At 37.4% G+C, this 20,507-nt stretch overlaps 1 protein-coding gene across 2 annotated transcripts in view; it reads right to left on the bottom strand.

The window, feature by feature from the left end:
* Positions 1–218: 218 nt before the first annotated feature.
* LOC119794714 (interleukin-1 receptor accessory protein-like 1-B) overlaps positions 219–20,507 on the bottom strand; it is a 28,210-nt gene continuing 7,921 nt past the window's right edge. Inside the window, exons 2-6 of one of the 2 annotated variants that reach the window (XM_038302370.1) lie at positions 15,483–15,628; positions 11,796–11,939; positions 8,595–8,765; positions 5,869–5,913; positions 219–1,739 (exon numbers count right to left, since the gene is read on the bottom strand). In XM_038302370.1, coding sequence (XP_038158298.1) covers positions 1,018–1,739; positions 5,869–5,913; positions 8,595–8,765; positions 11,796–11,939; positions 15,483–15,628 — 1,228 coding nt within the window. In that variant the 3' untranslated portion in view covers positions 219–1,017. The remainder of the gene's footprint in view (positions 1,740–5,868; positions 5,914–8,594; positions 8,766–11,795; positions 11,940–15,482; positions 15,629–20,507) is intronic. The other variant, XM_038302371.1, reaches the window with a different exon arrangement.

The raw sequence follows: 20,507 nt of genomic DNA, 5'->3' as shown, positions 1-20,507 counted from the left end.
AAGATGAAATGCAAATAATCATGACCTCTCAAGCAAACTGTTTTCTCTTATAAAAATAGAATTCTTTTTTTAAAATAATCTACAGATTTTCTTTTTTAAGGTGAGGCATTTAACTATCACTCTAAAACAGCCAGGCTGTTTGTTTCAATAAAAAACAAAACAAAAACACAAGAGCTCCAGAGAGAGATCTGCCAGTCTGTCAGTCTGATTGGATGGGAGCATCCCACATGGCCGGATGTTTTTCGCCAGCTTCTCAGTCTTTTTGCATATTCTATTATTTTTTTTTTTTCTGAAAGGAGTTTCTTTTTAAAACAGATACGCCTTTTACAAGGTTAACAAAAACAAGTTTCAGCTCTTCACATCACCTGAAAATGTCCAGGTCATTCAAAAAGTTTTTTCATAAAAAAAAAAAAAAAGTTAGCTTAAACTACAGAATGATTTAAAATAAAAATTACAAAACAATAAAAACAAAGGGACAAAACAGCGCAAGTACATGGCATACTGGCTTTTCAGTGGAGTTAGATAAAATAAAACTTTAAAGAATGAAAAATATACAACTTTATGTAACAAGTTTAAAGCAAAGTCCTACAGTAGAGAAGGCAACAAACATGAGTGAATTAAACGCATTGAAGAACGAAACAGAAAAACACTGATGCTACTAATAAAATGCAAATATATGTACAGACCCTGTTTTCCTTTTGTTTGTATGTATGCACATTTTCTTTTAGTGAGGATGTTGGAATCATGTGTCCTCCGAGTTCCAGCACTTTATTTGTCAGTCTAGAAAAAACAAAACAAAACTGTTTTTCCTCTAGTTCCAAATAGAAGATAAAATCACTCCTTAGAAGAGACTAGGTCATCTTGAAAGACAGGAGGAATCACCTGTCTTCTCTGTTAATGGGGATGAATGGACCTGAATAGATCCGCTTTGTTCTTTAAACTTCTACTTTTGGTTCTCGTCATTTCTGATCTGACCCTGACTGTTCTTCCTGAAGCCAACTCTGAGTGTCCTTATTACTACCATATGACACTAGAGATGCTGGTTTCTCTTGGCAGCAGGGGCAGCATGGCGTTGTTGGCGTGAGCCTCCTCCAGGCTGTGCTCCCGGCTCTTCCCCGGAGGCCTCTGTCCGTTGAGCAGCGTTAGTGGGATGTTGCAGTAGGTGTGCTGGTTTCCCAGAGATGAGAGTGGTGGCAGGGTCCCCCCAGGGGGTATGTCATATTCGTAGCTGCGGTAGTAGTGTTTCTGCCTCATGGTGGTGTGGTAGGTGTTGTGGAACGAAGAGCGCAGCTCTGGATGGGCGGTGGCCATTGCTGTGGAAGTGGCTGCTGCCATGGAGATGGCTGAGACGGTCTGCAGCTCTCCGAAGGGGCCCTGCTCGCTGACATCCAGTGCCGGCTCGTGCGTTAGCATATGCTCTGTGCGCCTAAAGGGCATCTCATATTGCAATTGCTTCCAGAATTTTGAGTTGAGCTTGTTGCTTTTGGGGCCTCTCCATTTGATGACAGTGAGGGCTTTGATGGTGTGTTTAAGCGCTTCCACCTCCTGGTAGTTCATGATACCTCTCAGCTCAGCGCACTCGATCAGGATAACCTTGATCTCGCCGCTCACCAGCATGTTTCGCAGTCGGGTCTCCAGCTCGAAGATGCTCCAGCCTCGCCGCACCACATAGTTGGGTGTCATGACTATAATGAGGCGCTTGCTCTGGTCTACGCACCGTGCAACATCCTCTATGTATGCTGCATAAAACAAAAAGGAAAGACAAATTAATATCAGGAATTTCAAAGAAAAAAAAAGGTGCTTTGAGTATGCATCTGATTAATGAGTCCACAAACACAAAACGTAATGATGGGTTAACATACACAAAGACAAGACAATGACAGGTGACTTTTTTGCCTTGCAGCTGGTTTTAATGTGTAGATTTTCCTACAGAGAGACTGTTATGTTTAAGACTTCTCTGAGACTCACAGGATACATTTTTACAACATGGATTTCATAATAACCTCAGGCTTTTAATTATGGTTTTGAAATCTTTCTTCTGTCAGAAATTAATTTACCTGTCAAAGACAAGATTTTGTTTCAAGGGTTCAACTTTGTAGAATTTTTCATAATAGTGCCTGAATTATACTGATTGTCTCACATTTATTAATTCATCGACATTTATATTTGGTTAATGACCCTTTGCAACTACAGTACATCATATATTTTCCAAAGCTATTCTGCACCATTTTCACAATTTGTCCGGTCTTCTTGATGGAATAGGTAGAGATCATCTTAACTGGTTGGTTTTCTGGAACAGACAAATGTTTAGGCATAGGTAGGAATACAAATTTTAACAGGATGCTTGCAAAAATGAAAAACCTAATGAAAATTTAATCCATTCATCATAAAACTAGCTTTTAGGAATTGTTTGGTGTCAGATCTGTGTTTGAACATCCAATTTTCTTCAAATTTAAATTATCAACTGGAACAGAAGTGAAGACACAAAAGTTCCAGCTAAATCAACTCTTTATTTAACGGCTAAAAAAAGGATATAAGCTGAAGTCCATAATCATAGACTGAGAGGAACCTAACCAACAAAAACGCCCCTCCTTCAACATCAACACTCTAAAGCACTACCTGAAATGAAACCTTGAATACGCTTGATGCTCTCTTTAGAAAAGCCTAACAGTCGGAGCAGGCAGATGTTGCCGCAGCAACATAACATATAATTATACATGTCAAGGTGAGACGTTCAAAGCTAGAAAAAGCTATATCATGTGTTACACCCTCACAGACCCATTTTAAATGCAACCACCACAAAGACAAGAAGGAATATGCGTTATTTGATGCATATTCAGTGCATATTGCATCTTGAAAATATTTATCTTAAATATATAATCCATAAACCTGTAATCAATATAACACTAATGCCAATGGTAACTGTAAACATTGTTTTAGAGAAGTACAGTATCTGCGCCTTTCAGTTAATAACTGGTTAAAGATTCTAAGCAGCACATATTTAACTTGATCTCACAAAATCTTTCTCTATAAAATTATTTCACTGCTCTTGGCAGAAATGTTTACACGCAGGCACATTAGATGCATAGTATAAGGCCATAAAATTTGAGGACTCTCAAGAGATACTTGTAATATTTATAAATCCATATTTGAACTAGGTCTGTATTTTTCTGGGCTGTTAAGGAGTTTGCCAAAGTTTTCTGTATTTCTTCTGAATTTTGATCTCATATGCCATTGCTGAGAAAAAATACTCCACTTTTCATAGCAGGGATGGTGTCAAATATTTAAAACGAAAGAATTTCCCCTTTTTGTTTCATTTGGTTGAGAAATCTTCTTTTTAGGTCATCCAATGTTTCACAGGGAACCGAGAGAAGCACTGCAGAATCCATTTCTCCTTCACAAAGTTTGTCCGGTTGGCTAATCGTCTGAACTCGTTGTTTGCCACTGTCCACTCAGTGTGACCTGTCAGACAATTGTAGGACAGGCTTTTGAGGTTTCGAAGGATTTTTTTTTATGACTAAGGCTACAGGGCTTTTTAGCACCTAAAAAGACATTATCTTTCCAAAGAAGTTTGTCTTTGATTATAATTCTGTCTTGCAGGTTTAACAACACTGTTTTCTGATGAGTTATAGATTTCACTTTGAGAATCTCATCTAACAGCAAGCCCCTCTACCTGAAAGTCAACTTCGATCTCGTACAGTATACTATATTCGGCTTATTTAAAGAGAAAAAGTCTGATGCAAAAGAATACGAGTTAAATGCTGATACAAATGAGGTATGAGTTTTATTTAAATTTACTTGAAGGAGTCATTATCGCATTCTGATTTGTTTAGTGAGCATCTGCATTGATTTGTGTGAGAATGAAGTGTTAAAGGAAAAGTTCGGTTTTTTACACTTTAAGCCCATTTTCTGTAGTGTCCAGGATGAAATCGAATGATCGACACCAAAATTTTGACAATTGGTCCTGTCTCTGCTTTTTGGCTCATTTAGAATCACCCCCTGGCTGCTTTAGAATGGCTTGCATAGAGCATGTCCAATAATGTCCTTAAAACAACCTTAAACGTTCTTTTTTTAAAATATGCTACTCACCGTGTCGTCAGCGCTGTTCAATGACGTTCCAAAAAAAGTTTTGTAAAGAAAAAACGTTCCTGTAGTGTTTTATTTAGCATTTTGTAAATCCCATTGAGTTCTGTAGGAATAGTCAATATTCCGCTGCCACCGGAAACGGAAATGGGGCCTGTTTACACAGTTGTAGTCTTTTCGCTTCACTCTGTGTACTCCGACGTCGAGGTGCTAACGTCTCTGTTAAACACTTTAAAAAACTCTGAAAATGGAATACGAAAGGTGGATTCTTGATTCTCGGCGTCGGAGTACACAGAGTGAAGCGAAAAGACTACAACTGTGTAAACAGGCCCCATTTCCGTTTCCGGTGGCAGCGGAATATTGACTATTCCTACAGAACTCAATGGGATTTACAAAATGCTAAATAAAACACTACAGGAACGTTTTTTCTTCACGAAACTTTTTTTGGAACGTCATTGAACAGCGCTGACGACCCGGTGAGTAGCATATTTTAAAAAAAGAACGTTTAAGGTTGTTTTAAGGACATTATCGGACATGCTCTATGCTAGCCATTCTAAAGCAGCCAGGGGTGGATTCTAAATGAGCCAAAAAGCAGAGACAGGAGCAATTGTCAAACTTTTGGTGTCGATCATTCGATTTCATCCTGGACACTACAGAAAATGGGCTTAAAGTGTAAAAAACCGAACTTCTCCTTTAATACATTTTCAAGTAATTTAGTTTAAAAGTTAAATTCAAATTGTACGTATTTATGCAACATAGTGTTGTATTACATTTGATCATAATTGTGGATTAAGGCTAATAAAAACTAAAATAACCTAACCTTTGATGAGTCCCTTTATCTTTAATATACCACTGTCCTTTTTTTTTTTTTTTTTATTTATATATGATAATAATCCCAGAGGGAAATTACTTATCTGCATTGAACCCATCCCCTTGGGTACCGTGAGCTGCCATTATGAGGCGCTCGGGGAGCAGTGCGGGATTCAAAGCCCTATGCCCTAACCACAAGGCCGCCACCCCACTCCAAGATGATGATCTTCATCTCCCATCCAGCTTGTCAGCAGAGGAAAGCAAAAGGTGCTCTCCAAGTTTTCTTCTAGGTAGTTGTTCTGCCTTTTGACTTGAGTAAACACAGTGCAAACTCTTCCGTAGGCACTGCTTCCCAGTCCTCTGAAGGCTGTTGTTTCTATATTCCTGTTGTTTCTACATCCTTTTAACACACCCTTTACTTCCAATTAACTTTCCATTAATACCCTTAGATATAGAGCAACTTAAAAAGCTTGTTCAACAATAACCTTGGTGGCTATCCCTCCTTGTGAAGGGTGTCAATGCTCGAAATAGCCATAAAATGAGATTACATTGTTCCATAAAAATCATTTTTTTTAGCTGCTATATTCTAGTTTTCTAAGAAAATTAATTTAGGGTTGTGAGCAATAATACTGCTGATAGTGTATAAGATCTACTGTTTTTATCATGTTTATTATTAGCTGAAATATATGTACTTCTTTTGTAGTTAGTGATGGAAGAAAGAAAAAGATGTTTTTACATTTTACTTGAAATCTACTCAAAAAGGATCCAGAAACCAGAAACTATGTTATTAAACAATTTGAAATTATGACTATAGAGTATGTGGAGAATATTCTTTTTTTTGAAATATAGAATATTTATATATGAGCAGTTTTACATAGGTTTAATTTAGCAGCAGTGTCTATTTTTGCATTGCCCTGCAGTGTCTAATGTGAAGGTAAATGAAAGCAGCTACTGTAAATGCAAGAGGGTGAGTACCTCCAAAGAGTCGAGTGTCATCCTGGTAATGCTCATTGGTGAGACCTAAACATAAACATTTTAACATTCAGGTCACAGGCAGTACACATTAAAGACAAGACACAGAACAACTTTAAACACAGTTGTAAAAGGAAGAACTGCCTCCTCTCACTCAGCTTCTATCTTCACATATAATTAATCACATAACATGTTTCCCTGATTGGACATTCATCTGCAATGATTCTGTTTGGCACTGATGCTGGCGGCAATTTTCTTTTAATTAAAGGATAGAGGCGGCTCAGTTGGCGTGGCTCGGAGCCTTTGCACATTTCCCACTGATGTTTAATTCTTTCTGGACCAAGTAGGATGTGTTTTGCGTTTTATCTGTGCCACATGAAGTCTACAGTACAAACACGCGGCATCGCTACAAAGTAGAGCACACTGTGTTCCACTGGCACAAACGGACTCCTAACTAGGCACGAGTAAGCTCACATAAAAATATGTTCACACAGAATTTTCATGGATTTATTCCTGCATAGATGAAAACCAGAGGCGACGATGAATTTGTTCAATATCTCAGCTCCCAGTGCATCCCTCATACTGTATTCCCTCTTCAGTAGTAGCCAGTCCAGAAACAGGTTTGATCTTCAGCTTCTATCAAACACATTTGGGACGATGCATGTAAAAAAAATTCATGCTGACACTTTTCAACTAAATATTTTGGAAATTTGAAATATTCATCTTAAAAAAACCCTGATTATCTTATTAAAGTATTAGATTACTTATCCTCTTCAGGATATGATAAGCCTGGAAGCACAAAATACTTGCGTACTTTAAATAGGTTTGTGTTTAATTTATGTTCTTTGGGAAATCTGACTGTTTCTGTAGTGGGAGGTAATCTGTAGAGGTGAAGATTTACTTAAAAAAGGACAATAAAGGAACATTTGGTTAACTTACCAAAGTTAAGAGTGCAGGTCTACAGACCTAACAGAGTTTAGGTCCGCTTCACGAAGCAGGGTTACCAAAAACTTTTCTAAACCTGTTTTCTGAACCTGAAAAAGGGAGACACTGACTTTTCCGGTTCACAAATCCCATTCATTGGGATGATAACATGCCAATAAATGGGATGCGGCTGCAAAAGACACTTTACTGTGTAAAAGAAGAACATAAGGAATAGAATCTTTATATTAGAATAACAATTTTGGACTTCATCTTCACCTGCTGCCAGAAGATTTCCCCTAAATAGATACATTAATCTACTACCATTCAAGATATAATCCCTTAATATTTCCAACAACAGCTTAGGCAAGTCCTTTGATAAGTACTAGTTTTACTGAATGGTTGCTGATATTTAAAAATTATTTTTTTTACACAATGACATTCTCCAAATCTAGAATAAACATTCTGGATGTCCATAAATGAATCTCCATATTCCTAATATTACTGGTCAGCATTTGTATTATTTCGACTATGAAAAAAATGTTTTTCAGATATCATTAATACATTTTCAGTAAAGCTGAACGACCACTTAAAATGTGTAAACATTTCTAGATATATAAAACTTAATTCTTAGTAGTATAATTTTGTTTTGTTTTTTTACTTTCTAAAATTCAGTTTCTGCGACAAAAAAGTAATTTAGAAAATATATTATTACAGTTAGGTCTATGAGTGTGATTTTGATCAGGAAGAAACTTATTCTAGTGATTTAGAAATGGAACAACAGAGAGGAGTGCTTTTAATAAATGTATAAATGGCCTGCCCAGTTCATATAAACCTATGCATTAACTCGAGCAACAATCTTCTCCTTCACCATCTTCCTTTCCTTTATAGCTGTAGCGCTGTTTCTCTGTTTTAAACACATTCTTCTTTTTTATTTAATTTTTTTGCATTTCTCCAATAAAATCTCTAGTTCCAGTGGGGTGAAATAGGCACTTCCTGTTGCCTGTTGTCATGGTGACTCATTGAATCAATGCTCCACTGAAAATGGCTTTTCGAACTTGTTGCACATGCGCTTAACTCTGAGTGGACCTAGTTAAAATTGATTGAAATAATTGATAGCAGAACACTCAGAGTTCCCGACTTTAGGCTAGATCAATTAGAGTTGTGGATTTGCATCTGATTTTGTTAAACCTGCTTCATGAAACGGATCCCTGGATTCGTTTTGCTACAAATAATGTATTATGTATTTAAGTAGGGAAAAAAAATCTGCCCATGTTGATGAATATTCAATAACATCTTCAAATTACAAAGAGGAAAGGAACGTGTGATTATTACAGACCAGCTATGTTTGGGATATCCATGGTTTTACCATAACGCTTGGGCACAGAGCTTTCACAATAAACTAAGCCCACAATACTGTAAACTGCAGGGTCCAAAGAGACTCATCAATAAAACGTACAGGAATTCAATAATTATAGAATAATGCTAAAGACTTGTTGTCACATGACTGCACACCGTCATTGGTATTGATGGAGTCCATTACTTTATGACACAGTAAGTTGATTGGTAGCAATATATACGGTGAACTTTCTGACAGCCTTAAGCCTAAATCTGTTTAACAGTACAAAACATAAGACGAAAACAGTGGAAACAATGTAGACAACGTGTTAATCAAAGACAAAGGGCAATGCAATACAATAAACACTGCAACAGAATTCTATATGCAGAGAAAGCAAATGTTCTGTATACTCTTTTGCACGTGTTTCCTGGGCTGTCTGCATGTGAGCACACACATTCAGAGCACTTACTGCCTGTTGGAATGAGATCTCGATCCGGGATGAAGAGTTTGTAACCGTAATGTTTTTCCAGCACATCGGGGAGGATTTCCAGGGCGAAGCGCTCCTCCTCTCTGGTTTCCTGACTCCACTGATCAGGGTCCACTTTGGTGTATGAAAGGTATGCATCATAATCTTTGTTTTCTGAAAAATATAGGGAAAAGGCAGCGATTTCTTAAAAATGATGAGTAAAGGTGCTTACATGCACAAACATTTACTGTAAGAGTGAAACCTAAACACGTTTAAAACATTTTAGGGCATTTCATTTGCAAGCTTGGCAAATTTCTGTGGACTCTTACGTTAACATGGGCCAAAACTGCAACGTTGACTGGGCAACATAATAACATCTTGAAAGAATCACAATTCATATCTTATTTTTTCTATTTCTCTCTCTGTATAACAGCAATGAAAACAAATCAATTTATGCCAGGGATGAAATAGGAGTAGGTCCTTCTCTGAGAGGCTCATACAGTATATATGTCCCATCTGATAAGAATATGAAGGTTATTTCTGGAATGCATTTTCTTGCATACAGCTTAAAATAATAATCTTAATCTTACATATAGAAATACTTATCTCCTGGTGGTTAGGTGTTAGCTTTCAAATTACATCCAAACTCTCAATGGGGAATCTCACAGGGAAGAAACCTTTGGAGGATACCGCAGCGACTTATCTTAGCCTCTCATCTTTATCTTGCACTTCAGTCTCATGTCAGTCATCTTTATATCCTCTAGCTCCTCTTCCCTCGTCTTCATTAGTGCCACTCTCTGAATTACACATTGTAGTTGATCTGACTACAAGGAAATGTTTACTTTAATTCTTGCCTTGCAGATATTGTTCCATCATAACCAGCCAACACACACATCTCTTTATAGCCTCTGCTGTGTCTGTTGCTCATGATGGTTGAAACCAGGCACTTAATCCTTACATCTTGCAGCCTTATTTCATCTTTCATAACCTGAATATTTTAATCTTTCATCCTTACTTTAATTCTGCCTCACTTCAGTGCACACCTCCATCTCTAGAGCCTCTCCTTCACCTGTTTCCAGTTCTTACAATGACTCATGATGTCATAGTAGATCAAAAGAAACAGAAATACTACCACCTCCAAAAAATGTGTAAAAACATTTCCAAGAAGGCCTTATCATGATCACTGTGATATATAATTTTTTTTTTATATCTCTCTAAGGGTTTCTCAATCAGATTCAATCTGAGCCTCTGGTTTAAGTTAAATCTCTGAAAGATTAATATTGCTGCCAGTCAGAAGGAATGCATTGGTAAAATTAAAGCTACTTTAAACCTAAATCTGCCAAAAGGAATTAACAAATTTGTGGTTTAACTATATATTGCCATCAGCTAACTGATCATTTTAGTCACTCTTTCACTAGTAAGGACTTTCATTTATATATATGTATATATAAAAAACTTTACTCAACTTTTCAACTATTGTAAATCTATTGACATCCTTCTTTTAAATTGCTTTTCACACGGTTGATCTCTACAATTACATATATCCTCCACCCAGGAATTTGATTTGCATATCAATGACAGCAGGGGTGGCAAACATGGTTTGCGCACGCTGGCTGCTAAACTGCAGATGCATATCAGTTGTACCTTCTTTGAAGATTTGCTCTGCACACACAAACACGTTTGCACCTCCTTTAAGACACAAAATCAGGCTCAAGGAAAAAAGTCTTTTTTTTCTAAACCAGAAATATCTCTCTGAGTTCTTTTCACAAGGAACCTTTTCAAAGAAGAACAGCAAAGGTTTCATAAACTAAAACATGGAATTCAACACCACAATCGATACAACTCCAAAAACAAGTCAATGGAAAAAAATCTGCAGGATGTTGGTTCCCGTTAAAAAGTTTGTCTTTTCTTTCCACTGCTGCAGCATGATTACCCAATATGAGGGATTAATTCCTTTTTTACATCTCAAAATATGGAATTGTTTGTTGTTGGCAATATTAGGTAACAAGAAAGGATTCCTGCAAAGTCACTGACCTAAGCTCTGTAGTGTTCATCTGATTAAAGTTGGGCTGCAGTCTCTGATCCCAAATCGGTCTGCACTACTTCCTTCACAGGAATAGGCCAATTTTTAACTAGAGCAATACTTCTTCAAAATAACTCCTTACTATTTTCTGCTCAGCAGTTTTATTTGGAACAGAAGGGCTCGCCGTAAACAACTGAGTACACACACTGATTCCCAGTGGCGTCACATCCATTAGGCCATGAAGAAAAAAACAACAACAAAAATCTGGCTACATATATACACACACCCAAATCAAGATCCAAGCCTTGCACTGCTACACACCTCACAATGATTCCTCAGAAGACAGTGAGAAGAACTGAAAAGGCAGAAAATAGAATAAAAGAAGCACAGTGGCGATGACATGTTCAGTGACTGCTAGTCATTATTCTCTGTATAACTTGAATGTGGGACAGCCAAAAAGGGAAGAAGGGCTTTATCAAAAACTCTTTTGAGAAGCATAGGAGGCTTTGTGACTCCCTAGAAAGGGCCAGACCCGCACTCAATTGGATCCGAACATCAAACAGTGCTTTCAAATTAATAACTGACGGCTCAAATTAACCACCAAGCAAAGCTGGAGAAATCAAAAACGCTTGTATCAGCGGCCCCTGACAGTGTGACTTAATCATGTAGAAGTTTGAGTCAACAAAACTGCCTGTAATAGATAATTCATGCATGTGGAAGGGGGAAAAAAAACCCCAAAAGCTGTGAGTTCCTTGTTTTCAGAATTTTTAAGGACACAGAGATATGCTGGGACATAAACAGAGAGCTATTTGACTGAAGAGAAAGTTAACTATGTTTTGCAATAAAACATCCATTTCACAATTTCAGACCTGTTTGGCTCCTATTTGTCCAACCCCCCTCTGTTACTACCTGGCTTTTCTCAGAGCTGAATAAGCTTCCTTCCCTGACATATTGAGAGTGATCTATTTTTAAATGGGCAACAAATTGAAAATCCTTCCTCTTCTTTTCCCAACAGAGCCAGGGTAGATGAGGTCCCTGGCCACTTAGGAAAAAGTAGAGAACAGATTTAAATCTACCGGGGAGTCAGTTCCTGTTCAGTAAAATTGTATTTGTTATTTCATATATATAAATATATTTATATATATACCCAGTGTATTTTAGATATAGTGGGTTAACCTTACCTCCATCTACATCTTCGCTGCCAAAGTGCCTCCTATAAAAAAGCATCAGCTCAATCTTGTAGCATTTGTAGAGGGAGATGAGGAAGATGAGAAGCAGCAGAATCGCTCCCAGACCTCCTGCCAGCTCCACCGTGTACATGAGCTCTGCTCAGGACAAGAAACACAGACAGAAAATATGAGAAAAACTGCTGACACAATCACAGCTTTGTCTCTTTTTACAGATTTGGTAGTTAAGAGTATTGTTTCTGCATTAAAATGGAACCAGGATCAATCCATTTTTGTTTAACAACATTCAAATAAGAGAATTTGCATTTAAAAGGGAATTTAACTTTTGCCAAAAAGCTGGACAACCTACAGAAGTCTCCAAGCTTGAGAACAAAGCAGAATCAGTCTTCAGAGACATAAGGCCTATAATGAGTTTGAGAAAAATGAGAGAACACGTTGCACAGGGAGACATGAGGGGCACAAAAATCTAATGAGAAATGGGCTTAATTTCTTTTTCATGGTGTAGCAATGACACAGCTCTGCACCCTCACCGTCATCCATAGTGGGGCTGTAACAATTCTGGACATGGATGGCGGCATTTTCAAAACAACGGGTTTTAGATTACTCATCTTGCTGTCACTTGCTTCTCCATCTGTGTTTGCGCCCCTTTTTCCTTCCCTTTTCAGTCCATTTCTCTTCTCCATTATCGTCTCCATGTCTCCCCTGAGACCTGGCTGGAGGATGAGTTATGATGTGTATTAAAGCAGCATTTACCTGGTTGGCTCAGCTAGAACACGTTCAACTTTTATCTTTGTCACACTGTGGGCTTTAACACTGCATGGCTGCCATGGCAGCTGCAATCCTATCTCTATTTTATCAGAAAGAGCAGAGATACACCTATTCTCATGCCTCCAAAGAAACAATATAAAGCAGAAATATGTTTTCTTTCCTATATTGTTTACATAACCTTTCCCTTTTTTGTTTAATGTAATCAAAAGCAAACATTTATTTTTAACAAGAGAATTTCACATTTTTATGACTAATTAGTCTTCAGAAATTTTTTTTTTTTTAATGAGCTCTATATATTCTGTATATGGCTGTATAAGGCAGCAGTGGGTAGCACTTCTGCCTTGTAGGCTTCGGTTCCTGGCCTGAGGTCTTTCTGCATGGAGTTTGCATGTTTTCCCTGTGCATGTGTGGTCTCTCTCTGGGTACTCCGGCTTCCTCCCACAGTCCAAAAAGGTGACTGTTAGGTTAATTGGCTTCTCTAAATTCTCCTTAGGTGTGAGTGTGGGCATAAATGATTGCTTTTCTGGACTGGTGACCTCTCCAGGGTGTACCCCTCCTCTCACCCATAGACTGCTGGAGTTAGTCTTGAAAGTCATTGAAGAAGTGCTATTAATTGTACTATGTATCAAACAACACACCCCTCCAAATGTATTGGTATCTCTAGTAAAAAAAGATATTAAAATGAATTATTAGTCTATTGCTGTAGCAAAAAACACTCTTAAATAAATAAATCTAATTCATATTGAAAATACCATACAAGCTAATTGTTTTTTATCCCACAACATCATTGTTGCTAGACCTATTTCCTCTGATTATATGATCTGTTTGAACCGTCAATGTAAAATGCCTTGAGATAACTAGGTGTGTTTTGAAACATATAAAAATCTCGGTATATAATTAAACTGAAATGAATGGAATTTAAATCACCACTAATCATTTGTTCAACCCACAGGTACCTTGTGGGATGCATTTCTTGGAATGATACAGGATTAAAGGAAGGTATGTTTTGTACCCGATGAAGCTGTTGCTGTATGTCTAGTAATGTAAAGAGTAATGTGCATCCCACATCAGTTTGTTATACTTCTGGTTTGAGTCGATACAGTCAAGACAGAATATTTCTACTGGCATATTTACAACACATTTGTAGCCTAATCGGCCATTCATTCAAGTGACATGTCCATATAAACAGTACAAGCTAATTCTTTTTTGATTCATGATTATGAACACATTTCAATTCAGTTGTGAAATTTTGTGCATGTAAACATTAATAATCAGCTCTGAGTAATAATTATAATAAAGAAATTTATATGAATAAAACAAGCGGAACACTATGACGATAGCCGTACTGCTCCACTTGTGAAAGTAAAATCTGTTGGGCTCTTTTTGGCATCAAGACAATTATTCTTACTGCCACATCGCCAGACTGTTTTTTTTTTTTAAAAAATCAGCTCAGAAGATTTCTTTCTAAAGTACTTGCTGTCCTTCTAACTTTGTTTTGGGGCAAAACAAATTCAGGTCTTTATTCAGACTTGTTTGTCAATACTGGAATGGTTCTAAATAATTGCTCTGAATATACAATAGATATTGAGTAGAGAGCAGTTTACTTTTAGCCTTATCCTGACGAAGACACATTTTTCCTTTATTTGAAGTGCATGTTTTTTTTTGTTTTTCCATATTTGAAGAGTGACAAAAGAAAATTTATCTTATTTAAATACTACCAATAATGGAATCCTGTAAACTGATTAAATAAAAAAGAAAAAATCAAGTGTAAATAAAAACAATATTCTAAGGTAGCAATAGGAGACGAGTAGGAATCACTAACACAAGTGGAACACCACGGATTTGCAAACAAAACAAAACAAAACAAAAACTGATAGGATGTTATTTTTTCTATTTAATGGGTTTAAGTAATTTTAAAAGTTAGATAATCCTTTTTTCATGCTTTTTTTGAATAAAAGCATTTCCAAATCTTTTGCAGGGGTGACAATAGGTGGGAGGGAGCATCAATGTGTTAAATAGGGCTACATGTAAAGAACTACCAGTTACCTGGCACTCTGCCTAAAAAGTAAATCCTGTAAGAAAAATAAGAGCTTGATGTTGGAAAAAAAAAGTTGCATTGGCTTTTCAAAAACTTTAATGCTCCTAGCTGATTATCACCTAATATCTCATCTTATGGAACTATTTAAGGCCCACTGACCAATACTCTGTCAAATTCTCCCCTTTTTTGTAGATACAAGGAAAGGCAGCCTGCAGCGACGTTAGACCTGCCGCAGGGCTTGCGAGTGATGTGTTCTTTTTTGTGGGAAACATAAAATACACATCAAGATCTGGATGAGAGAGTCAAAGAGAGCTTGACTTAGCTTCTCTCTCCTTTGACAAAAAAAAGAGTTAAATGAAGCCGTCTGCAGTCCGAAAAGACCACTCAAACGGAACTGGGCTGTCTACAAAGGATGATCACAGAGAAAGAGATTAAAGCGGGGAAACAGACATATAAAGACTTAAAATGTAATTGTATGCTGGATGTATTGGCCAGTTGGGAAAAGCTGAAGACCAATTTGCTGTTTAAACAGCCATCAAATTACCTCTCTTGTGGGGTGACAGCCAGAGCATGAAAAGAGCTTCAGAGAAGTCATGCAAGAGAGCCAAAATAGCTACAAAGCTGCTGGTGCAAACACTGAAGATAAGACAGTACCAAATCCAATCACAAAGTGTGGGTAAATATAAACAAACTAATGAAAAAGAAAAAAGAGAACAAAGTATCTGATGAAATGTTGCAGCCTGCTTTGATTATTTTATTTATGACTAAGCTTAAAGCGAGCAAAATATCTGACACGGAAAACTGAATTCTATGAAAAATATGTAAAAAGATGTTAGTTTTTAAATTTGAAATGGGAAATACCCAGTTTTTCTTACCCCGCCTGAAGAGATGGATGGTTGCTTGGCGACGCCCGTCTCTATTTTCCACAATACAGGAATAATTTCCTAAATCCTCCTCCTCTAAAGAGTCAATGGTCAAGGAAATTGCCACTTCCTGCTCTCCAAGATGCTCCCTGACAAGCCTGCAAACAAAGAAACACAACAATTTAAGAATGTCTCCTTTGTTGATAACAATTACTAAACAGTACAGTTACCCATCTGTATATAGTTTTGATTGATGGATTTTTAGTTTGAAGTTTACTCTTCTGCAATAAAATTGGGATGCAGCCACCCTGGATTTTATGGAAGATCCAGGAAGTTTACATCCTGCCCAACAAAAATCTGTCTGCATTGTTAACATGAAGTTGAAATTATTCCTGGCTATGTTCACCAGGATAGACTTCTCCAGATCTGCCCTGTACTGTATGTCTTAGCCTATCTGTGGTTTTCATGGGCAGTATCTAAAGATATACAGGTGCTGGTCATAAAATTAGAATATCATGAAAAAGTAGATTGATTTCAGTAATTCCATTTAAAAAGTGAAACTTGTATATTATATTCATACATTACATACAAACTCATATATTTCAGATGTTTATTTTGTTTAATTTTGATGATTACAAATGACAACAAATGAAAATCTCAAATTCATCATATCAGAAAATTAGAATATTACTGAAGTCCAATAAAAACAAAGGATTTATAGAAATGTTGGCCAACTGAAAAGTATGAACATGAAAAGTATGAGCATGTACAGCACTCAGTATTTAGTTGGGCCTCCTTTGGCCTGTATTACTGCAGCAATGCGGCGTGGCATGGAGTCGATCAGTCTGTGGCACTGCTCAGGTGTTATGATAGCCCAGGTTGCTCTAATAGTGGCTTTTAGCTCTTCTGAATTGTTGGGTCTGGTGTATTGCATCTTCTTCTTCACAATACCCCATAGATTTTCTATGGGGTTAAGGTCAGGAGAGTTTGCTGGCCAATTAAGAACAGGGATACCATGGTCCTTCAACCAGGTACTGGTAGCTTTGGCACTGTGTGCAGGTGCCAAGTCCTGTTGGAAAATGAAATCTGCATCTCCAAAAAGTTGGTCAGCTGCAGGAAGCATGAAGTGCTCTAAAACTTCCTGGTATGTGGCTGCGTTGACCCTGGACCTCAGAAAACACAATGGACCAACACCAGCAGATGACATGGCACCCCAAACCATCACTGACTGTGGAAACTTTACACTGGACTTCAAGCAACGTGGATGAAGTGCCTCTCTTCTTTTCCTCCAGACTCTGGGACCTTGATTTCCAAAGGAAATGCAAAATTTACTTTCATCAGAGAACATGACTTTGGACCACTCACCAGCAGTCCAGTCCTGTTTCTCTTTAGCCCAGGCAAGACGCTTCTGACGCTGTCTGTGGTTCAAGAGTGGCTTGACACAAGGAATGCGACAGCAGAAACCCATGTCTTTCATACGTCTGTGTGTGGTGGTTCTTGAAGCACTCACTCCAGCTGCAGTCCACTCTTTGTGAATCTCCCCCACATTTTTGAATGGGTTTTGTTTCACAATCCTCTCCAGGGTGCGGTTATCTCTCTTGCTTGTACACTTTTTTCGACCACATCTTTTCCTTCCCTTCGCCTCTCTATTAATGTGCTTGGACACTGAGCTCTGTGAACAGCCAGCCTCTTCAGCGATGACCTTTTGTGTCTTGCCCTCCTTGTGCAAGGTGTCGATGGTCGTCTTTTGGACAACTGTCAAGTCAGCAGTCTTCCCCATGATTGTGTAGCCTATAGAACTAGACTGAAAGACCATTTAAAGGCTTTTGCAGGTGGTTTGAGTTAATTAGCTGATTAGAGTGTGGCACCAGGGGCCATCAATTTTGAACCTTTTCACAATATTCTAATTTTCTGATATGATGAATTTGAGATTTTCATTTGTTGTCATTTGTAATCATCAAAATTAAACAAAATAAACATCTGAAATATATGAGTTTGTATGTAATGTATGAATATAATATACAAGTTTCACTTTTTAAATGGAATTACTGAAATCAATCTACTTTTTCATGATATTCTAATTTTATGACCAGCACCTGTATTAGTTGAAGACCAGCCTGGTTCAAGATTCTAGGGTTCCCTCCTAGCTTTTTCCAGGTAATTTAATTTTGTCTGGATCATCAAGCTATGACGTTCAGCATGCACTGGAGCCTTAAAGCAAGAATTGACCAGTATGACAGTAAGTCTAAAGTCTAGATTTTTTAGCTAGAATAAGTTTGATATTCTAATCCAAATCAGGAGTTGATATGTGTCTGCGGCTTTGATAAAGCAGATGTGAGGACATCGTCCGAAGTATAGTGAGTCTTGCTCTGGTCTGGCCTGCTAAAGAAACATCTCAAATTATCTTTGCTCCCTACATAGGGCAATCAACATTAACCTGTTAGTATGAAGAACTATTTTGCAGGAAGTACACTGCCTTGTCCTTAGCTCTTGTCAGTTGCAGTGCCATAAGCCTTGATACAAAATGTAAGAACTGGGAGAATATAATGCAGGTTGGCTCTGCCCTTCAAAGTAAGGCTCCCTCTTTAAGACGATGCCAAAGAATGAGCTTCAGCTTTGAAGGACATCGTGAAACGTTTTCTCGTGCTTCCTATAACGCCCTGAGAACATGCCCTCTCATCCTCTCTCATGTAGACCTGGAAAGGGCTGCATCTGGGAGATCTCCAGAATGGCTGTCCCTGCAGACTGAGGGACTACATTCTTCAATGCTTTTCAGTTAAGTTGACCTGCACCCTACTGTCCAGAACAGGATAGGTGCAGAACAGACTGCTTGCAACATTTTCTATACATTTAAAAGGGAAAATTTGGCCCTGAAATCCAGCAGAATCAATCAATGCAGCTACCCATGAGTCACACAGAATACAGAGAACACAGCCTTGACAGGCTAAACTTTCCTTAACACTGAAGGCACCTCAACTTTCCCAAAACGGAAGATGGACAGAGGTACTTGGTCTAGCAAAAAGAGCTGTTGTTATCTACAGTGCAAGAATATTTAGACCTTTAAATGGCACTAAGCTGATGTAGTTTGGCTCTCTCACGTTTATAAAATTGGTTCTAAAATAATAAGAAACACATGCTTCCATCAAATAACCCTGCATTATTTCAGCTTTTTAAACAAGCAGAAAAGCTCGGTTTAAGGAAGATTTCCTAAAGAATTAACAATTTAAAGTTGACTATAGTAATCATACAGAGCAGCTGTAACAAAATAGGTTTTGTGAACTTTACAAAAAATAGATTAGATGGTTAAGAAATAGTTTAGAAAATATATGTTTTGCTAATTACAATAAGTCCAATTAGGTATTACTGTTTAATTGGTAAAACATAGATATGGACTATTTATTGCAATAATGATGGCATCTATTTATTTAACTAAATATTTCTAAGGAATTGACAAGTATTAAATTAGAGCCACCCAATAATATACATTACTGGTTTTCGAACATGGGATCTAACTTTTCTGTTTTAGATGCGTTACTGCTCCAGCAGAGTATTGAATTCCTCCCCAGCATCCACCAAGGGCTGTTAATCACCTGTTTATTAGGTCAGGTTTGTGGAGGTAACACTAAAACATGCAGGACACTGGGTCATGAGGAGAGTGTGTGAAAACCACTGTTAAAGAGCAGTTACAATAGTTTATACACTTACTAAACACATTAGGGGTATTGTAAAAAGGTATTGTATTAGTATTGTCAATACCTGACTGTAATTCATTTAATATCGGATCGTGAGGGACATTGTTAGTATAGAAATAATTTGGGAACATCATTAAAGGGATGGCTGATTAAAGCAGAGGGTAGCACCACGCCATAAAATGCAATAAACCCGTAATGTTATCATAATCATAACAGACTATGGCAAGCCTTTTAAAATTTAATAGTTTTACTGAACATGTATTCCTGATATCTTGAAAAAAAAGAAAACTTTTCCTTGTCATAATGACCATTTCCAACAAAATTATATCAGTCACCTCTAAAGTAAACATTCTGGATGTCTACAAATAAATTAAAGATCTTCATATTCCTATTGTTACTGGTAAGCATTTGTATTATTTTGACTATGAAGAAATGTATTTCATATATCATAAATATATATTCCGTCAAGCTGATAAATTTCAAAACATTTCTAGGTAAAACTTAATTCTTGCAAGGTTATTATTATTATTTTTTTTACTTTCTGAAATTAAGTTTCTGCTGCGAAAATGTAATTTAGAAAATATATTATTACAGTTCAGTCTAGGTGTGCGATTTTGATCTGGAAGGATCTTTTTTTAGTGATCTACAATTGGAGTAACAGAGAGGAGAGTGCTTTTAACAAATGTAAAAATAGCCTACCACAGTACACTTTATATAAACTTGGGAATTAACTCGAGCAACAATCTTCTTCTCCACCATCTTCCTCTGCTTTGCAGCTGTAGCGCTATTTTTGTACGTTCTTTTAAACACTTTCTTAACTTTTTCTTCATTAGAAACCCCAGTTCCAGTGACACAAAATATGAACTTCCTGTTGCCTGTTGTCATGGTAACTCATTGTATTGGGGCTCCACTGATAACGGCTTTTCAATCTTGTTAAGCACCTGTTTAACTCTGAGAGGACCTACTTAGCGTTGTCTGAACTAACTCATAGCAATCTGAAACTGAAAACTCAGAGTTACTGGCCTTAGGCTAGATAGATTTAGAGTTGGGAATTTGAATCAGAGTTTATTAAACCCAATTCTTGAAACGGACCCCAGAACCAAAAATCCTAATTGGGAGATCATGAGAAATACAGATGTTTTCAGGATCTTATTAGGATGGGTTCTCCATCCCTTTATTAGAGGCTTTTCTGGAAAAGTCCTGAAATGTGGGGACCGCAAGGAAGACAAAGGATCTGCTAAAGGAACTATAAACTAATAAACAGGAGAATTTTGCTTTGGAGATGGATATCTTACCACCCCCCTCTAGACCTGTCACCCCTGTGACCTAAAAAAAACAGGAAGTA

Source organism: Cyprinodon tularosa, unplaced genomic scaffold, assembly GCF_016077235.1.
Source record: "Cyprinodon tularosa strain WSP-4 unplaced genomic scaffold, ASM1607723v1 ctg49, whole genome shotgun sequence".
Taxonomy (NCBI): domain Eukaryota; kingdom Metazoa; phylum Chordata; class Actinopteri; order Cyprinodontiformes; family Cyprinodontidae; genus Cyprinodon; species Cyprinodon tularosa.
The sequence above is the reverse complement of the archived record's forward strand: the minus strand, read 5'-3'. Positions and strand labels throughout refer to the sequence as shown.